Source organism: Oncorhynchus masou, chromosome 14, assembly GCF_036934945.1.
Source record: "Oncorhynchus masou masou isolate Uvic2021 chromosome 14, UVic_Omas_1.1, whole genome shotgun sequence".
NCBI classification, from domain to species: domain Eukaryota; kingdom Metazoa; phylum Chordata; class Actinopteri; order Salmoniformes; family Salmonidae; genus Oncorhynchus; species Oncorhynchus masou.
The window spans coordinates 17929925-17948879 of record NC_088225.1 but is presented as its reverse complement, the minus strand read 5'-3'; the positions used below and the strand labels follow the sequence as shown (position 1 = coordinate 17948879).

Here is an 18955-nt window from a genome sequence, read left to right as displayed (position 1 = left end):
GCATCGATAGGAAATAATTTATAGTAAAATTGTATTATCGGGAGAACTAGGCGGAGCACGAATGCTTATTTCTATTTTGCACATTGTCCTAATCAATTCCGATCTTATAAAACAGCTGAACCAAATATCAAATCAATAGCAGACAAAACGCCACTGGAACGGAGTCGGTCAGCCTTGTTGAGTTGTTTGGGCTAAAATATAATTCAAACCTAAAATGGATCCTTGTGATTGCTCAAAAAGTAAGTTTGCCTAATGGAATTCATCTCTAAATTCCGAATTGACCTGAACGGGTACAATGGATTTTTATATAGTTGAAAATCAGGTGACCCTTATTAATTTAGTGGTTGACTTGTTTTGTTTATAGCTGGAAGCTGCAGTTGCGGTGGACTCTGCAAGTGTACAAACTGCGAATGTGCCAAGAAAAGTAAGTGCATGTGTTGATCTGGTTGAGCTTGGAACAAGATTTGTTACACCCGCAATAACTTCTAAATATGTATGTGATCTATAAAGTGCAATCTGTCGAAGCAAAGCGACGCTAACGGATGGAGCTAGAGTAATGTATACTTAGACTGCGCTATTGGATTTAAGGACTGACTATCCATTATATAGTTGTAGCTTCAGTGTTTATTTTCCAATATCTTGTAAGCATTTTATATTGTGTTCTGATGGAATAGGCATACGACAGCTAAACTAAGCGCATTATGCATTTATGGGTAAATGTCGAACTTTATTTATTTTATTTAACCACGTAGGCAAGTTGAGAACAAGTACTCATTTACAATTGCGGCCTGGAAATGTGAAAATGGCTGTAACCAGTCCAGATTTTTTTTTTTTAAAGTTGTGAACAATTGTTAGCCACGTCTTCGACAGACTGAACATCCCAAACCAATGAGAGGATTCGATCAAATTGGGCCCGGGTAGGCGTGCGTTATACCTGGCTCACTCCTGGGCGTGAGCCAGGTGCCCGGAAAAGCCCGCTCAGTGACGTAATTATGCGCGTGGAATAATGAGTAGGATTGCCTTCGCGTGCAATAGTAATTTCTCTATCTGCCTTCCCTATGAAAACAACTCGTTTGCAAATTCGGTGCGGTGCAGATTAATGACCGTTTGCTTTGCCAACCGGCTCTTCCCTCACCACTTTTGCCCCTTCACATCAAGGGTCACAGGCTGTGCCCCGCTGTTCGGCATAATCAAATCCGCCCATTGTCAACGCGCAACCCACCATTGAGACCAAAGAGCGAAATTGACTACCCTAGTGTCCCTTTAAAGCATGGGTTCCCAAACTCGGTCCTGCCCCCCCCCCCCTTGGGTGCACACTTTGATTTTTGCCCAAACACTACACAGCGGAATCATGTAATCAACTCGCCAAGCTTTGATTATTTGAATCAGCTGTGTAGTGCTTGGGCAACAATCTAAACATGGGCACAAGATGCAAGTTTGGAAACCCTGCTTTAAAGGAATCCTTCACCTGAAATTACAAAGTTGCCAATCTTTCCTTACATTGTAAGCATTTAGTGCAATGTCAAATAATTTAAAAATGGAATCGCCACAGTCCAACTCCAGATGCTGCCACTCGTGGCATGTCTAACATTCAGCTAAACTTTTAGCCCAGATAAAATGCCTTCAGGCCTATTATATAGCAGCCACAGGTCTTGTTGGAAAACCAGTCATTGTCAATTATCAGTACTAATCTCTTCTATCATTCCTCCAGGTTGTTGTTCCTGCTGCCCGACTGGATGCAGCAAGTGCGCCTCTGGTTGTGTGTGCAAGGAGGGCAAGACGTGCGACACAAGCTGCTGTCAGTGAGGGCTTGACACATAACACTCCATGTCCACTACCCGTGCACATGACATTGTCTTTGTTGTACAACAGAGCATTGTAATAAATTGGATGTCTTCAATAATGTGAAACTGTCTCCTTGCTTTTTAGTGAGCACTAATGTGAATTCCAGTGACATTACCCTTTGAAAGTTAAATGTCTGGCTAAATAAAAATGTGATCTGTGATTTTAGTGGGTACCACCTGGGGCCAAAATCAGGCCCTTGCTGGTATAGGGGGACTTTGCATGTCTTCCTTAATCAGTGGTGCCATAAAATGTTATATTTTTCATAGGACATGGGGGCAGGATCAATCCTCAGTGATTCCAGTTTGCTGGCTTAAATCTAGTCCTAGACATTTGCTAAGTGTTCTCTTGCCTCACGGGCAGCCTAATTCTGATTTTTTTTTTTCAATAATTGGTCTTTTGACAATCACATTTCAGAGGTGATCCATTGGTAGGAAGAAATATCAAAATTGGTCTGCCTGTGTAAATTCATTTTAATAGGCTAACATCGTAATATTGGCTTTGTATTTAACCCAAACGTAAGCGTATAGGCTAAATCAAGATCTAGAGAACTTGCGCACAACTTGAGTATAGTTGGAATGGGCTCGATCAATGATTTGTACCTTAAGCCTGGGTAGTTAAAGCTTCCATTGATGGGTTATCCCCTCGGTGTTCTGTGCAAGCCACCCAGCATGTCTGTGTGTGTAAGGGCACACTTCCCCAAGACCATGAAGGACCACTTCTAACACCAATGTGGTAGATGGCCGAGACGGGGTCCTTTACCCAATGGATTCTGTCGATGTAACGGTGTTATTTTTGAGAAGGTTATACATTTGTGTAACGTGAAAGTAAAACTGAAATTTATAAATAACGACTGTCCATTCCCGCAACTGAAACACAACCTACTATGACCAGGTACAACCAACAGTATTACTAGAACTATAGTACATCCTCTCCCTATTGACAAATGGCCTGTAAGAGATTTCGTAACTGGCGTAAAATTGACCTTGGCACTAGCCAATGAAAAACAACGGATATGGCCCTAGTTCGGTTTCACTGCAGCAGTGTTACTCGCATACCTCGGTGGTTGTTCGCCCAACTTCTGATACGAGAATAACAAACACAAAATAAAAAAAATCTTCCCTCGGGTCAGTCGTTTTGCTGTGGAAACTAGCTAATTTGATTACATTTGCAGCGTTGAATCAACGAGGCAACACCAAGAAATTGTGCTGTGTTTCGGCGGATCAGCTAGCTACGTAACGTTAGCTAGCTGACTCGACATCTGACATAGCCAGCTAGCGGCTAGCTAGCAACCACTACGGATACTATCTAGCTAACGGCTTTCGTTATCAAATACTCCCAGGTAATGTTATGCTAAATATATATGCAGACTGATTTATATAAGTTAATCTAGCTAGTTATATTTCATGTTTGCTTATGCCTGAGTCAGACGCTAACTAGCTAGACTTTCAGCTTAACGCTATGTCCTGCGGTAGCTAGCTATGATGCTAATTTAGACATCAAAATCAGAAGGCTAGCTAGCTAGCTGGTCAGTTTGCTAGTTTTTAAAATAACCTTATGTTTGAGCTAGAACTAGCTTATCGAAGCCGTACATAAAGGCCAACGTTAGCTTGTATGGGGATACGAGGACAACTTGACTCAGTTGTGGGTGGTTGTCAGTCGCATCGCCCTGTCCCTTGACCCCGACCCCTGTCCCTTCAGCATGCTGATGGTGGGAGGCGATGGAAGGATGCAGTAAAATGAGTGTGATGGAGCTGTGTGAGACGGATGATCTGGCCACCAGCTTGGTGCTGGACCCCTTGCTGGGGTTCAGCACCCATAAAATGAACGTCAGGTAATCTATTTAAACCTCCTATCCATTACATATTTGACACAAGTGTGTGAAATTACAAACTTTTGCCATAGATGTATGCATTGTACCATTTTTCTTGTGCTTGGTCTTGATGGTTCCTCTATGCGTCTAGTAATCAGTCTTCATCAGGCAGTTAAGGCACAACTTCAGCGTTCTTCAAAGAGAAGTGGAAAAGTTAATTCACAATTGCAAAGAACAGCACACACCTAATTCTTGTCGCCCTGCAGTCCCCCCCCAGAGGTCCGTCGTTGGGGTTACCTCAAAGAGACTCTGCTACGCTTCCAACGCACACATGACTTACAGGCCACCTTTGAGGCCCTCACAGTGGGAGACTGGGCCTGTGACTACTTCACTGGACTGGAAACACACCGTCTTGAACTACTGAAACAGCATGTAAGTGCGTGTTTGCAGGATCAGTTAACCCTGTTATATCAGTGTGCACTAGAAGTACGTTTTTGATTGCCCCTTCCTTTCTTTAGTCAGTGTAATTTCTTTCATTTGTTCATTTACTTTTGTTGCCGCTGCCATTTTTTCTTATTAGTTTGGGCAGTTCGCTAATATGACCTATTTTCACTCTGGGTATTCATGATTGTGTGCATGAACATGCTTGGCTATATGCATGGTCTTGACAGCTATTATTTCTTCAGGTGTATCGCTACCTCTGTGCCTTCCTGTTGGATAGTGGTGTCCAGATTGAGTCATGTGACCGATACTCTTCAGAAACCAACGGAGCAAAGATAACCTCTACCAAGCACTGGTAAGGATCAACTTCTTTTAACAGTTCTATAGTCATGTTTAACTGCAGATTAGATGCATCTTGTCTGTGTTTTTATATATCATGTTTAACTGTGACGCTGAATGCTGCAGGTTTGTAGGTGAGCGGATGGAGGTTCTGTTGGGTTGTATAGCCGAGCTGAGTCCAGCAGACAGTGCTGTTCTGAGAGCAGGGGTGAATGACTTTAGTGTGATGTACTCCACTCGTAAGCGCTGTGCACAACTCTGGCTTGGGCCTGCGGCTTTCATCAACCACGGTGAGGTTTTCAAGATTCAACCCCAGTTACTGTCTGCCACACTACAGGCACTGTACACACACTAAAACAGAAACCCACTGTCCATACACTATCACAGAACACACAGACAGCATTTGCTTATGGGATTTATCTTAATTAGGCAATCCTAACAAGTCATGCATTAGATCTAGAGTGATCAAATCAAATGCACTAATCTAATCCTGTTATTTAATGTGCTCCCCTACAGCAGAGCTTCACAGGATTTGCTCATGGTCAATACTTTTATTATACAGACACATGGTATAATTTCCAGTGTTTTTAAGTTGTTTTATCTGTATTGTAACCATACGTTTGTTTCTGTTTCCTGGGTGAAGACTGCAGACCAAACTGTAAGGTAATCAACAATGTTTTATATTATTAGTCATGTTACTCTTCTATATTTTTAATCACTCTGTGTTTGTTTCAGTTAAGCATTGTTCCCTTTTTATAGAAGTGTTGTTATACATGATTATTGTTATTATCCTCCTCGTCTGTGTCTTTTGCTTGTACTATTATGGTTTTATTGTTTGAAGTGTTACATCCCCAGGGCTAGCGATGTCACCTTGTTTCTTCCCTCACCTCCTCCTTCTCTCCAGTTTGTTCCTGGTGATAAGAATGGAGGCTGTGTAAAAGTGGTGAGGCCCATCGCACCTGGGGAGGAGATCACCTGTTACTATGGCGACAGCTTTTTTGGAGAAGACAATGAAATGTGTGAATGCTGCACCTGTGAGAGGTGAGAGGATTGAGACATATCTGCTCATTGTCTCAATGACCAGATTAACTTATACATGCATACATGCATGCATACATACAGACAGACGTATGTACAGACAGACAGACGTACAGACAGACGTAGAGACAGACGTAGAGACAGACGTACAGACAGACGTACAGACAGACGTACAGACAGACAGACGTACAGACAGACGTACAGACAGACAGACGTACAGACAGACAGACGTAGAGACAGACGTACAGACAGACGTAGAGACAGACGTACAGATAGACAGACGTACAGATAGACAGACGTACAGATAGACAGACGTACAGATAGACAGACGTACAGATAGACAGACGTACAGATAGACAGACGTACAGACAGACGTACAGACAGACAGACGTACAGACAGACAGACGTACAGACAGACAGACGTACAGACGTAGAGACAGACGTACAGACGTAGAGACAGACGTACAGACAGACAGACAGACGTACAGACAGGCGTAGAGACAGACAGGCGTAGAGACAGACAGGCAGACAGACAGACAGGCGTAGAGACAGACAGGCGTAGAGACAGACAGGCGTAGAGACAGACAGACAGACAGACGTAGAGACAGACAGACAGACGTAGAGACAGACAGACAGACGTAGAGACAGACAGACAGACGTAGAGACAGACAGACAGACGTAGAGACACAGACAGACGTAGAGACAGACAGACAGACGTAGAGACAGACAGACAGACGTAGAGACAGACAGACAGACGTAGAGACAGACAGACAGACGTAGTGACAGACAGACAGACGTAGAGACAGACAGACAGACGTAGAGACAGACAGACAGACGTAGAGACAGACAGGCGTAGAGACAGACAGGCGTAGAGACAGACAGGCGTAGAGACAGACAGACAGACGTAGAGACAGACAGACAGACAGACGTAGAGACAGACAGACAGACAGACGTAGAGACAGACAGACAGACAGACAGACAGAGAGACAGACAGACAGACGTAGAGACAGACAGACAGACGTAGAGACAGACAGAGACGTAGACAGACAGACGTACAGACAGACAGACGCACAGACAGACAGACGCACAGACAGACAGACGTACAGACAGACAGACGCACAGACAGACAGACGTACAGACAGACAGACGTACAGACAGACAGACGTACAGACAGACAGACGACAGACAGACAGACAGACAGACAGACGTACAGACAGACAGACGTACAGACAGACAGACGTACAGACAGACAGACGTACAGACAGACAGACGTACAGACAGACAGACGTACAGACAGAAGTAGAGACAGACAGACAGACGTACAGACAGACAGACGTAGAGACAGACAGACGTAGAGACAGACAGACGTACAGACTTACAGACAGACGTAGACAGACAGACGTAGAGACAGACAGACGTAGAGACAGACAGAGACGTAGACAGACAGACGTACAGACAGACAGACGTACAGACAGACAGACAGACAGAGACGTAGACAGACAGACGTACAGACAGACAGAGACGTAGACAGACAGACGTACAGACAGACAGACGTACAGACAGACAGACGCACAGACAGACGTAGAGACGGACGCACAGACAGACAGACGTAGAGACGGACGCACAGACAGACGTACAGACAGACAGACGTACAGACAGACAGACGTACAGACAGACAGACGTACAGACAGACGTAGAGACGGACGCACAGACAGACAGACGTAGAGACGGACGTACAGACAGACGGACGAAGAGACGGACATACAGACAGACGGACGTAGAGACAGACAGACGTAGAGACGGACATACAGACGGACGTAGAGACAGACAGACGTAGAGACGGACATACAGACGGACGTACAGACGGACGGACGGACGGACGGACGGACGTACGGACGGACAGACGGACGGACGCACAGACGTAGAGACGGACGTACAGACAGACGGACGTAGAGACGGACATACAGACAGACGGACGTACAGACAGACGGACGGACGTACAGACGGACGGATGTACGGACGGACGGACGTACAGACGGACGGACGTACAGACGGAAGTACAGACAGACGGACGTACAGACAGACAGACGGGCGTACGACAGACAGACGGGCGTACAGACGGACGGACGTACAGACAGACGGACGGACGGACGGACGGACGGACGTACAGACAGACGGACGTACAGACAGACGGACGTACGGACAGACGGACGTACGGACAGACGGACGTACGGACAGACGGACGTACGGACAGACGGACGTACGGACAGACAGACGGGCGTACGGACGTACAGACGGACGGACGGACGGACGTACAGACAGACGGACGGACGTACAGACGGACTGACGTACAGACAGACGGACATACAGACAGACAGACGGACGTACAGACGGACGTACAGACAGACGGACGTACAGACAGACGGACGTACAGACAGACGGACGTACAGACAGACAGACGGACGTACAGACAGACGGACGTACAGACAGACGGACGTACAGACGGACGTACAGACAGACGGACGTACAGACAGACGGACGTACGGACGGACGGACGTACGGACGGACGTACAGACGGACGTACGTACAGACGGACGTACAGACAGACGGACGTACAGACAGACGGACGTACAGACAGACGGACGGACGTACAGACGGACGTACAGACAGACAGACGGACGTACAGACGGACGTACAGACAGACGGACGTACAGACGGACGTACAGACGGACGTACAGACGGACGACAGACAGACAGACGGACGTACAGACGGACGGACGTACAGACAGACGGACGTACGTACAGACAGACGTACGTACAGACAGACAGACGTACGTACAGACAGACAGACGTACGTACAGACAGACAGACAGCCAGACAGACGTACGTACAGACAGACAGAGACGTATGTACAGACAGACAGACGTACATACAGACAGACAGACGGACAGACGGACGGACGGACGGACTGACGTACAGACAACCAGACAGACAGACAGACAGACGTATGTACGGACAGACACACCTAATCTTTCAAGGGTTTTTCTTTAATTTGACTATTTTCTGCATTGTAGAATAATAGTGAAGACATCAAAACCTTGAAATAGCACATATGGAATCATGTAGTAATCAAAAAAGTGTTAAACAGATAAAAAAATAGATATTTTAGATTCTTCAAAGTAGCCACCCTTTGCCTTGATAACAGCTTTGCACACTCTTGGCATTCTCTCAACCAGCTTCACCTGGAATGCTTTTCCAACCGTCTTGAAGGAGTTTCCACTTATGCTGTGCACTTGTTAGCTGCTTTTCCTTCACAATCTCAATTGGGTTGAAGTTGGGGGTTTGTGGAGGCCAGGTCATCTCCATCACTCTCCTTCTTGGTAAAATAGCCCTTACACAGCCTGGAGGTATTTTGGGTCATTGTCTTGTTGAAAAACAAATGATAGTCCCACTAAGCCCAAACCAGATGGGATGGCATATCACTGCAGAATGCTGTGGTAGCCATGCTGGTTAAGTGTGCCTTGAATTTTAAATAAATCACTGACCGTGTCACCAGCAAATCACCATAACACCTTCTCCTCCATGATTTTACTGTGGAAAATACACATGCAGAGATCATCCGTTCACCCACACCACGTCTCACAAAGACACAGTGGTTGGAACCAAAACTCTCAAATTTGGACTCCAGATCAAAGGACAAATTTTTACTGGTCTAATGTTCATTGCTCGTGTTTCTTGGCCCAAGCAAGCCCCATCTTCTTATTGGTGTCTTTTAGTAGTGCTTTCTTTGCAGCAATTTGACCATGAAGGCCTGATTCACGCAGTCTCCTCTGAACAGTGGATGTTGAAATGAGTCTGTTACTTATTTGGGCTGCAATCTGAGGGTGGTAACTCTAAAAACTTATCCTCTGCAGCAGAGGTAACTCTGGGTCTTCCATTCCTGTGGCGGTCCTCACGAGATCCAGTTTCATCACAGTGCTTGATGGTTTTTGTGTCTGCACTTGAAGAAACTTTCAAAGTTCTTGACATCTTCCGCATTGACTAACCTTCATGTCCTAAAGTAATGATGGACTGTTGTTTCTCTTTGCTTATTTGAGCTGTTCTTGCAATAATATGGATTTGGTCTTTTACCAAATAAGGCTATCTTCTGTATACTACCCCTACCTTGTCACAACACAACTGATTGGCTCAAACTTAAGAAGAAAAGAAATTCTACAAATTAACTTTTAACAAGGCACACCTGTTCATTGAAATGCATTCCAGGTGACTACCTCATGAAGCTGGTTGAGAGAATGCCAGGAGTGTGCAAAGCTGTCATCAAGGCAAAGAGTGGCTATTTGAAGAACACTTTTTTTGGCTTACTATATGATTCCATGTGTTATTTCATAGTGCTGATGTCTCCACTATTATTCTACAATGTAGAAAATAGTAAAAAATAAAGAAAAACCCTTGAATGTGTGTCCAAACTTTTGACTGGTACTATATAATGATGTGTAATATTATACTATTTCTTTATTATTTAGAAAAGGAGAGGGTCACTTCCGACACAGAGAGAGGCAGCCTGGTTGTGATGACTCTAATGACCTGTCTGGCCAGAAGTACCGCCTCAGAGACACAGACCTTCGTCTTAACAGAGGGAAAGCACCCTGTCCTCCTACATTTCGGCCTACCTTTACATTTTCAAATTCTGGTAAGTTTGTGTCTTTCGTTTCAAACGTTAAGCTAATGAGGTTCATGTCTTTTAACAATGCTTGAAATTCTCATTCTATGAAGATACAAGTGGTACTACGTATTAGTCAATGAGCAATAAACTGTCTTTATTGATAAATGTTTTGCAGATAAGACAGTTAGTGACAGTATGCAACTAGAATGTAATGTTAGGTGCAGTATGCATTTATTTGTTATGCTATTGGTTTTGCCTGAATTTCTTAGTTCTTTGTCTTCCTGTCTCAGCTATCCCTTCAAGGAATTCATTTACCCAGCAGATGAAGAGAAATGCTCTGATGATGAGCAGGAAGACCAAAAGGTTGAAACAGGAGGGGCAAAGGAGGATATCGGGAATGAAGCAGCAACGGCTGATAATGCCATCCCTATCAGAGGTGGTGTTGAGGGACCTTCGGGTCCGAGTACGGCGCCACACGTTCAACTTCTTGTTGAGCTGCAAGGACCCCACCAGCAAAGAGAGGGCCTTGCTGCACCAGCTTGAACATGTGGAGACAAAAGACAAGTGGAGGAAGGAACAAGCTGCTCTCTGCTGTACAACCAAAGAGAATGACAAAAAAGAGAAGAGCAGCAATACTTGTGAGTTAAACCTGAAGCCTTTCACTCTTCACCCTTCCTTGTCTTCTCAACAGAATGCTGGACCAGCAGTTTGTGGACAGATACTGGGTGGAAAGCCCCTTCGAGTGGTGGAAAAAGTATCTGTCCAGACAAGGATCTCTTCCAGAACAAGGAGCATGATCAGAAACTGTCACACACGCCAGTCTGTTTCCAGAGCCAAGAAGAACAACAAAATAATTTGCAAGCGCATTGAACTCACCAAACCCATTTGCAGAAAAAGCAACAGCGCAAGTCCTCAGAAACACATGGATAGCTGTAGTGGAAAAGATGCCACACACAATGTTATCAAAGATATTAATGGAACCAATTGCATAACCATCGAAAATAACACCAGCAGCAACAACAATGATGTGGCATACATCAGCAACAGAACATACACTGGTGGAGGCGGGCCCAAAGGCAGCAAGGCTCAGGATGCAGATCAGAAACCAGTGGATCTGAAAGTGGAAATCAAAACCATTGGAGAATCGGGGACTGATGGGACACTTGTGGTGAGCAAACCCTCTGGTAAAAGAGTTGAAGTTTGCCAAAGTGCTTTGGACAAAGCCAAGAAGCCTGGGAATCACCAGAAACCCATTAGTACTCCCCTTGTCACTACCACCCCTAGCACTATTTCCCTCTCTTCCCCTCACTTGACCATGTTCCAGTAATGTCAGGACTGAAGCAAGTCACAGTTAGCTTGATAAGAGTGTCTGTGCCGGGAAGTGTAGCAGAAGAAAGGGCCTGTCCAGGATTGGAGGGAAAGGGCATTATGAGAAGAGAGAGCAGCGTACCAGTGCAAGCAGAACAGATGGCTAGATCAGCTACACAGGGAGGAGAGGCAGACACCAGAGTGTCCAGGTCCCAGCAGAAGTCCATGGAGGAAGCAGGCAGGGAGTTGTCAGACGCTGAAGGTAAGAAAGGGGTGAGGGAAATGTATTTCAAGGCTAAGATTAACAAAGCTGATGTAGGAAGGGAACAGACTGCTGTGGTGAAGGTCGATTTATTACATGGTGAGAAAGGTGCAGGTGAGAAGGTCATTGAAATAGAAGCTGCTGGTGGGGAGGGGGAGGTTAGTGTGGCTGGGAAGGGGCATAGGGGGAGTGTAAAAGACATTGATAGAGGGGCAAAACTAAATAGTAAAAGTGTACAATCTCAAGTTGTTGGCTGTGATAAGAGGGTGCTTAGAGGGCGAAATGATGCAGAAGAACAGAGTAATGGAAAAGCAGGAGGACAAAATCGCAAAAGTTGTGTCAGCATTGTCAGAAAGGATGGAGGTAAGAATGACAGGGTGTCTGAAATGGGGAGTAGTATAACTATGGACAAGAAGGGTGTTGTCATCAAACAGGTGAGGGTTCTGCTTTCTGATATTCTAAGAAAAGAGTGGGATCAGAAGGCTGGGGGCTCAGGAAGTGGGAACACAGGAAAGAAAGATCTAATTTCCTCCAATCACAAGCAAATGGAAGATGGCAAAGAGGCAAATAAGGATGGAGGGAAAGAGGTTAGGGAACAAATATTATCTGATGCACAGACAAATAGTTTGCCTCATGCAACAACACAAGGTGGGATCATTTCCAAACGGGGGAAAGGAAGGGCTAATAAGATGAAACTTGAGGGTCCAGGTCAAGACTTGCATATTCACTCGCCACAAAGTAATGATGATTTAATCCCAGCGAAAGATAGGCTTTCCAAGTCTCCCCCTCCTTCTTCAGAATATATTCAGACACACACCCAGGCCAACATTCCTCTGAAGAAACGGATGTTCCGTAATTCGGTGGAGACTGACTCTGAGCAGAGCATCAACTCTCCTGTGTCAGAGCCATCCTCCAAGGACCTCAAACCCTCCACAGAGCTGAGGCAGAATCTTACTCTGTGTTCAGGAAGAGAAACCAAAGCTATCAAAATGTTGGAGGACAGCGGTAGAGGTGGGTTGCGGTCTAATAGTGACCCTAAGTCTACCGTTTCAGAGTTTGGGGTCCAATCTCGGACACAGACCTTCAAGAGGACAGCAAAACAAAATGCAACGCCCAGAATGCTGCGTCCCAGAGTCAATCAACTGGAACAAGACCGGCCACGGAGGAGTGCAGGAAAGTATAAAAGAGGGACCCGAGACTCAGAGGTACTGGAGAATGAATCTGATGAGGACAAACACAAAGCAGGACATGGTGAAATCTCACTGGATTCTAAAAAAGAACATGTAAATGAAGGAGAGAAGAAGCCAGAATCACATACTGAGTTACTGAATTCACTCACCTCACAAACATGCAAGGAAGAGAACGGGAAAGGGCAGAGCCTCAACTTCAAAATTCGTTTTAAGAGAAAGAGGGGCAAAGTGTGGGAGTTGGACAGACCTGCAGGAGGAGAGGATTTGATTATTGAAGCAGAAAAGTCTATTGAATCACAACAATTGGAGCCTTATAGGGCCATTTTAGATTCTGTGTCAATCTTAAACTTAGAAATGGAGAAGGGTGCCCAGGCAGATGGGAAGGAGACTCATGATGTACGATTTTGGAAGAGACGTAAAGTTAGACGAGACAGATTGGGGCGTTTGAAAGATAGAGGTCCCATTTTGATGAACAGGCAGAGTGATGTTGTAGCTGTAGACTCGAAAGAGGAAAAAAAAGGACAGGGGGAGCTCAGCGAGGTAGAGATAAATGAGGTGCTAGACGAGGTTATTTATGGAGTAAAGCAACTGCCAGGAGAAAAGGCCCAAACAATTTCTAGTGAGGGTATGGCTGTCGGAGTGGGGGGACTGCAATGTGACTATCAAGTCACACCAAGTCCTGTTAGAATCTGTGAGAAAGAGAAAGATATTCCATCCTTGGCTGAAGACAGAGAACAAGTGAAGGATACTTGTATTGGAGTAGAGAGTACTTTGGTTGACACTGCGGCACTGCATGAACACAAAGTAAAGGATGAAGACCAACCCTTACCACGGATCAAACTGCGGAGAAAAATACAGGGTGTATGGGAGGTGGACAGCCAGGTGTTGGAGCAGATTGAAGCAGAGTCTGAAAAAGAGAAGAAGGAAATGACATGCGTTAAGCCAAAAGAAGAGTGCCCTTCTCAACCTCCCACCTGCCAGAAACTAAACAGTGCAATCAAGTGCAACACTTTAAAAGATTCCTCTGCTGTTCTTCTGAAAAAAGAACCTCCGCCCCTCACTTTATCTCTCTCACCCTTGACCCTTAACTCACCCCAACCTGTGGGTTCTGATGTGATGGCCTATGCTCCTGAAACAATGAATGATAGGGCCATGCCAAAAATCACTAATAGGGGAGGAAGGGGAAGGGGAAGGGGACGGAAAGAAAGGCAGAAAACTGAGACTGCTCGTAAGGTTGCAACTGGAGAGATGGGAACTTCTTGTCTCAGTCATAACCTGCTACAGATAGACAACAGCCTTTCTAAACTCTCAGAAGGGTTATGTCAGTCACAATCCTTAGAAAAAAACATACCTTCTGATTACACTGCTTCCACCTCAAAGATTCCATCCCAGTCTCAGTCTCCACCGTTCAGTTTTCCAGAAAGGATGCTTTCCACAGAATCCAGCTTTGCTAATTGCTGTGAAGATCTCCTCGACTTCCAGTGTCTCAATCTTGAAGGGTTCTATCATCCACAGAACATCCTCCAAACCTCTCCAATAGACCTCTGTCCAATGGATCCACCCAGCGGGCCCTTTAGTAGTCCCCTCTCTCATAGCCCCTCGGATGCTTGGAACCCAGAAACTCCATACCTTGGCCCTCCAAGCCCAGGAAGTATCTTCAATGCAGAGGATCAGCAATTTCTTAATGGTCTTGTGTGCTCCAAAAATGAGTCTCTCCCTTTGGATTGTGGAGTTAAGGATACTTCCAAAGATCGAGGACAGCTCAATGCAAATTTTTGTTTTACACCAATGAGCAGCGCTGAGGGGACTTTCATGGATCGTTTTTTGATGAAAAATCCTGGGATGAAATTGTCAAAAGAAGATTCTAAGACACAGGCCTTATCTTCAGCAGCCAAAACCCACTACTCTCAGAAAGAATCATTCATTTTTAATACAAATACTCCATCCATCGGTTCCCATTCCCACAATACCCCAGTCAATGTTCACCATCAGAGCACCAATGGTACTAAGACTAGTTCTGCTCATTCCAACTTTTGTAAGGTCCAGCCTCAAGTCAAAACTCCGGGTCCCTTCCATCTGATGAGCTCTTCCAACAAATCTCAATCATTTTCCACCTCTCAGCCAGTGCCAAGTTCCTTCAAAACTGGGCCCCAGAATTACTCAGTCAAGTCTGTCCATTCACCTCAAGTGGTTTCTAACAAGTTTAGCTCACAATTAAATCCTAATGTAGGAGATGCTTTTCGCAACACGTATGACAAAAGCTCCAGTGTGATCCAGAGTGTGCTAAAGTTTCAAGGAGGGAAACCAAGTCAGAATTTGAATAGTGCCCCTTCTAAAGTTAATATTGTCGCTGGCAACCCTAAAATTGCGGCCAAACCTCATATTGCCAAATCTAGGTACAGTGACACTGACAAGGTCCACCAGAGTAACAAATGTTCAGGTTTTAGCACTGGCGGCCATAAAGGTAGCATGCCCAGTTATAGCATCATTTCAGGAAAAGATCCAGTTCGTCTCAATGCATCAAACTACCCCATCAAGTCAAATCTTCCCAATGACAAAGTCCATCCAGATTATTTCCAGACATCCAGTAAAAGTACAACGACAGCTTTGGAGAAGCCGCCCTCTGACAAACCTCAATACACTGAAACCAGCTTTGGCAGCAAAAACTTCTCCACTCTCCCAAGGCCTTTCTTTTTCCCCAGCCAAGCACCTCAGAGTTATGGTTCTCATGGCAAACGTTTGAATCAGGACAAGCCCTGTGGTGCTGTGCACTCCCAGAACCCTCACTCTTCCTATGCCACATCGGCGTCACCTGACAAACTGTGTTACGATTCCTCAGACTTGACCTTTTCCACCTCGCTCTCTCCCTCTATGTCTCAGCACAATAGCCCCCAAGTAGCACACAGCTCTCCCTCTGGATCACAGACACCAGCAAACAAACAGCAGCCCCCCTCCTCCTCCTTCTCCTACTCTTATGGTCACCAAGGTCCACCTTATGTGGTCAACTTTACTGGTGACCACTCAGTCACCATGGGCCTGGGAGATTACCCAGGGTCACCGCCCACCAACTATACGTACCGCTGCCTCATGGAGCCTTCGGGCACCCAGGGGAGGCTGGTTCTGGAGCCATGTGGACCCCAACTCTCACACTCACCATCTTTCTCTGTGGGGGGCTTTTCAGGGCTTAAAGGCCAGGATGACCACTGCAAGAGGGACACGCAACAGCAGTGCCAGCCCATAGACCACCCACCAACATCCCACCATGCTCCCACATCCTCCCACTCCTTGAGTACCCCGGTCTCAGACCGTAAGCCCAAAAGACTGAGGCTAGTGGTTACTGATGGGCTAGTGGATCTGGACCTCCAGTATACAGACTGATTTATACCTGTTCTTCTCATCTGACTTTGATGCAGCTTGTAATATATCAACATTATTGTACAGAATTGTTCATGAGGAGCATATCTCTGCCCTGATGTTTTTTTAAACAGCAATTTACACAGTCTACCTATCATTATGTTTGTTTAATGGTTACTGGTGTTTGTTCTAATCCCTCTCTTGGATACTGTTATGATATGAATGTCTCGGAGGTTTTATTGACATCTGTGTGGATCGAGTAATGCTTATGCTTAACAGTTTTACTTCTATTTATTTTGTGAATACAACCATCTTATGTGTCCAGTGATTTGCAAGAGGAAAAATGTTGTGAATAGATCTCCATAATGCTTTTCTGGCATGACGTCCTTTCATAGTCTGTCATAGCAGAGGTTAGCCTCAAGGTGGGCACATTGAACCCTCTAGTTAGTAGTATGTGGAGGCCTTCTTATTGTACTGTAATATAGTTGAATGGGTTGTTCTCTGAAGTTGACATGTCAGGAAGATAGGCCTACACAAACCGTTTGCACATTCTACAACATGATTACTTTGACATAAAAATGTGTTTTTAAGTTTTAAAACAAGTGTGTCTATCATGTTTCTGTGATTTTGGGCAGTAGGGCTTTGATTCCAGTCGGTTTAAGTACTGTCTTCGAGCTCTAAAATGTACAGTTTTATTGGATCTGCTCTCTGTTTCTCTAAGTACATAGACTTGCAAGTGTGTGTGGGAGTGTGGAGGAATTTTAGGTACCATGCTTTTCTGTACATGGTATATTTGTGCACTGCCTTGCCAATTTGAGTGAAGATTAGCGGTCAATGGTGCATTAAGAAATGCACAGTGCATCAACAGTGTGTGTACTGTAGAATGACTTTCAGGCCTGTAAATTCCAGGACAACTCCACTGAGGGGTGGCGTGCATGATATGAACTGCAGCTCTGTAGCCGCTGTCCAGAGCACCCACAGTATACGAGGGAGGGAGACCGGGTGGGTGGGAGACTGACTGCAATGTTTTCTGCAGAATGAGGTTTTATCTTTGGTCTGGTGTAGGTCAAGGGGTAGATGATACTGTATTAGTTTGGCAACTTGGACTAAGTGGGTACATTTTGTGTTCCCTCCCTTCTTTCCCCTCTGTATCCACACTGAGAATACTTGGTGCTTATGGCATTATTATGAAGCAACTTCAAAGCAATCTGTTGTGAGTTAGAACAAGGACAGTGACTTGTTCCTTGATAATCTTGCTTTTAGTCTTCTCGCTCATTACTTAATTGGATCACACTGGTTAGGCTAGTTGTGTAGATGGTGATCGCAATGAAATGTTAACCGAGAAATGTGTAGTCAGCCACGTGGTTGCATGTATTATTTTTACATCCATGAATGAGATTCACATTTTTGAAATGGACGTTGCTCTTACACATTTGTAATGTCATTTGAGCATTCCACTTTCGTCATCTAGACATCGTTCCAGTAGCAATCCAACAGAGGTACTACATCATCTTATGTAAAACCATGAAGCAGTCATGTCTGTTATTATTATTATTATTATTATTATTATTGAAAATGGTGCTTTATTGTAATTTAATATTTTACATATAATATTGATTGTTCCAGATAAGAAAGGTTTGTTTATATTACATGATAGAACATATTGTTTATTTACTTTAAAAAAATAATCTAACATTTCATTTATGGTTCCCCAACATTTCCCCTGGACCAAGTTTTAGAGTTGATTCAGGTGGTGATATATAATCAGCCTTCTGAAGAGGTAAACATTCTAATGGTCTGCTGTAGAATTGTAAAATGTAAATCATTAAAGAAAAATGCATTCTTTTTTTGAATTAATCTTTGGATGTGTCTTCACAATTTATTAGTGGTATGACGTATTTATTGGTTCAACAAACACCCTTGTGTCGTCTCGCATGAAACTGTATTATGAACCATGATTCATTTATAGATTTGTGGATCGTCTGAAGCATGCTATGTTGAACTTGTAATGTTAGCTTACAGTGCCTAGCTAGTTAATAATTTTGCTTAATTAAATACAGTAATTATATTATTTGACTGAATTTGTTTGGTTGCAACCATCATTGTAGTCCACAGCAAATGCTGTAAACTCAATATTGACTTATTTGTTCATTCAGCCATTTTGTTATACTGTAGTTTATGAAAATACCAAACTTCTAACAGTGTATATGTTTAGGGTGGAAAAACAATATGCTGGTTTGATTGTAGGTTTGATTGAAAGCTTCCTTCAGGCAACTACTTCCTTATTTACTCAACATATTTACATAAGCTTTCATATTCCTTTCTTGACTGGATGTGTGTCCCTCTCCAGTCGAATGTCTTTCTCTCTATCCATACAGTATATGACTGTCATTTACGTCTTGTCACTAAGCCTCCTCCTGTCGGTTTCCCATCTTCTCCATCACTCAGTTTTCAGTCTTGTTTCTAGCAGCATGTACTTCCCATTGGCATGTTTAGTGCTTCAGATCCTGTGACCCACTTTGCTTGTCTCAGTGGAAAGTGAGGGGTTAAATGTGATGCCAAGTGGAACAGCTTTTCCATAATGAGGACAAGAAGAGCAGAGCAGAGAAGCAGGCAGCAGAGAGGGAGAGACAGAGAGGCGATCTGAGTGTGCTAAGTGACTGGATCCTTTGAGGTGTTTCACCAACCACTGAATGATCCTACAG

General features: G+C 44.5%; 2 protein-coding genes across 2 annotated transcripts; both read left to right on the top strand.

The window, feature by feature from the left end:
* The first annotated feature begins 2859 nt into the window (after positions 1–2859).
* On the top strand, positions 2860–11473 carry LOC135554427 (histone-lysine N-methyltransferase KMT5C-like). Its single transcript, XM_064986737.1, has 9 exons — positions 2860–3184; positions 3544–3676; positions 3922–4087; positions 4342–4451; positions 4562–4725; positions 5079–5098; positions 5340–5476; positions 9997–10163; positions 10427–11473. The coding sequence occupies exons 2-9, from the start codon at positions 3564–3566 to the stop codon at positions 11461–11463; spliced, it is 1914 nt and encodes a 637-aa protein (XP_064842809.1). The 5' UTR covers positions 2860–3184; positions 3544–3563; the 3' UTR covers positions 11464–11473.
* Positions 11473–18331, top strand: LOC135554426 (uncharacterized). Its single transcript, XM_064986736.1, has one exon. It carries the CDS (start codon positions 11565–11567, stop codon positions 16272–16274), a length of 4710 nt encoding a protein of 1569 aa, XP_064842808.1. The 5' UTR covers positions 11473–11564; the 3' UTR covers positions 16275–18331.
* The last annotated feature ends 624 nt before the right edge of the window (positions 18332–18955 follow it).

Excerpts from the sequence above, each read along its gene's own strand:
- LOC135554427 (XM_064986737.1), top strand. The coding sequence starts at position 3,564 with ATGGAAGGATGCAGTAAAATGAGTGTGATGGAGCTGTGTGAGACGGAT. Across the intron at positions 5,099-5,339 it reads ACTGCAGACCAAACTGTAAG|TTTGTTCCTGGTGATAAGAA; the intron begins GTAATCAACAAT and ends CCTTCTCTCCAG. Across the intron at positions 10,164-10,426 it reads CTTTACATTTTCAAATTCTG|CTATCCCTTCAAGGAATTCA; the intron begins GTAAGTTTGTGT and ends TTCCTGTCTCAG.
- LOC135554426 (XM_064986736.1), top strand. The coding sequence starts at position 11,565 with ATGAGAAGAGAGAGCAGCGTACCAGTGCAAGCAGAACAGATGGCTAGA.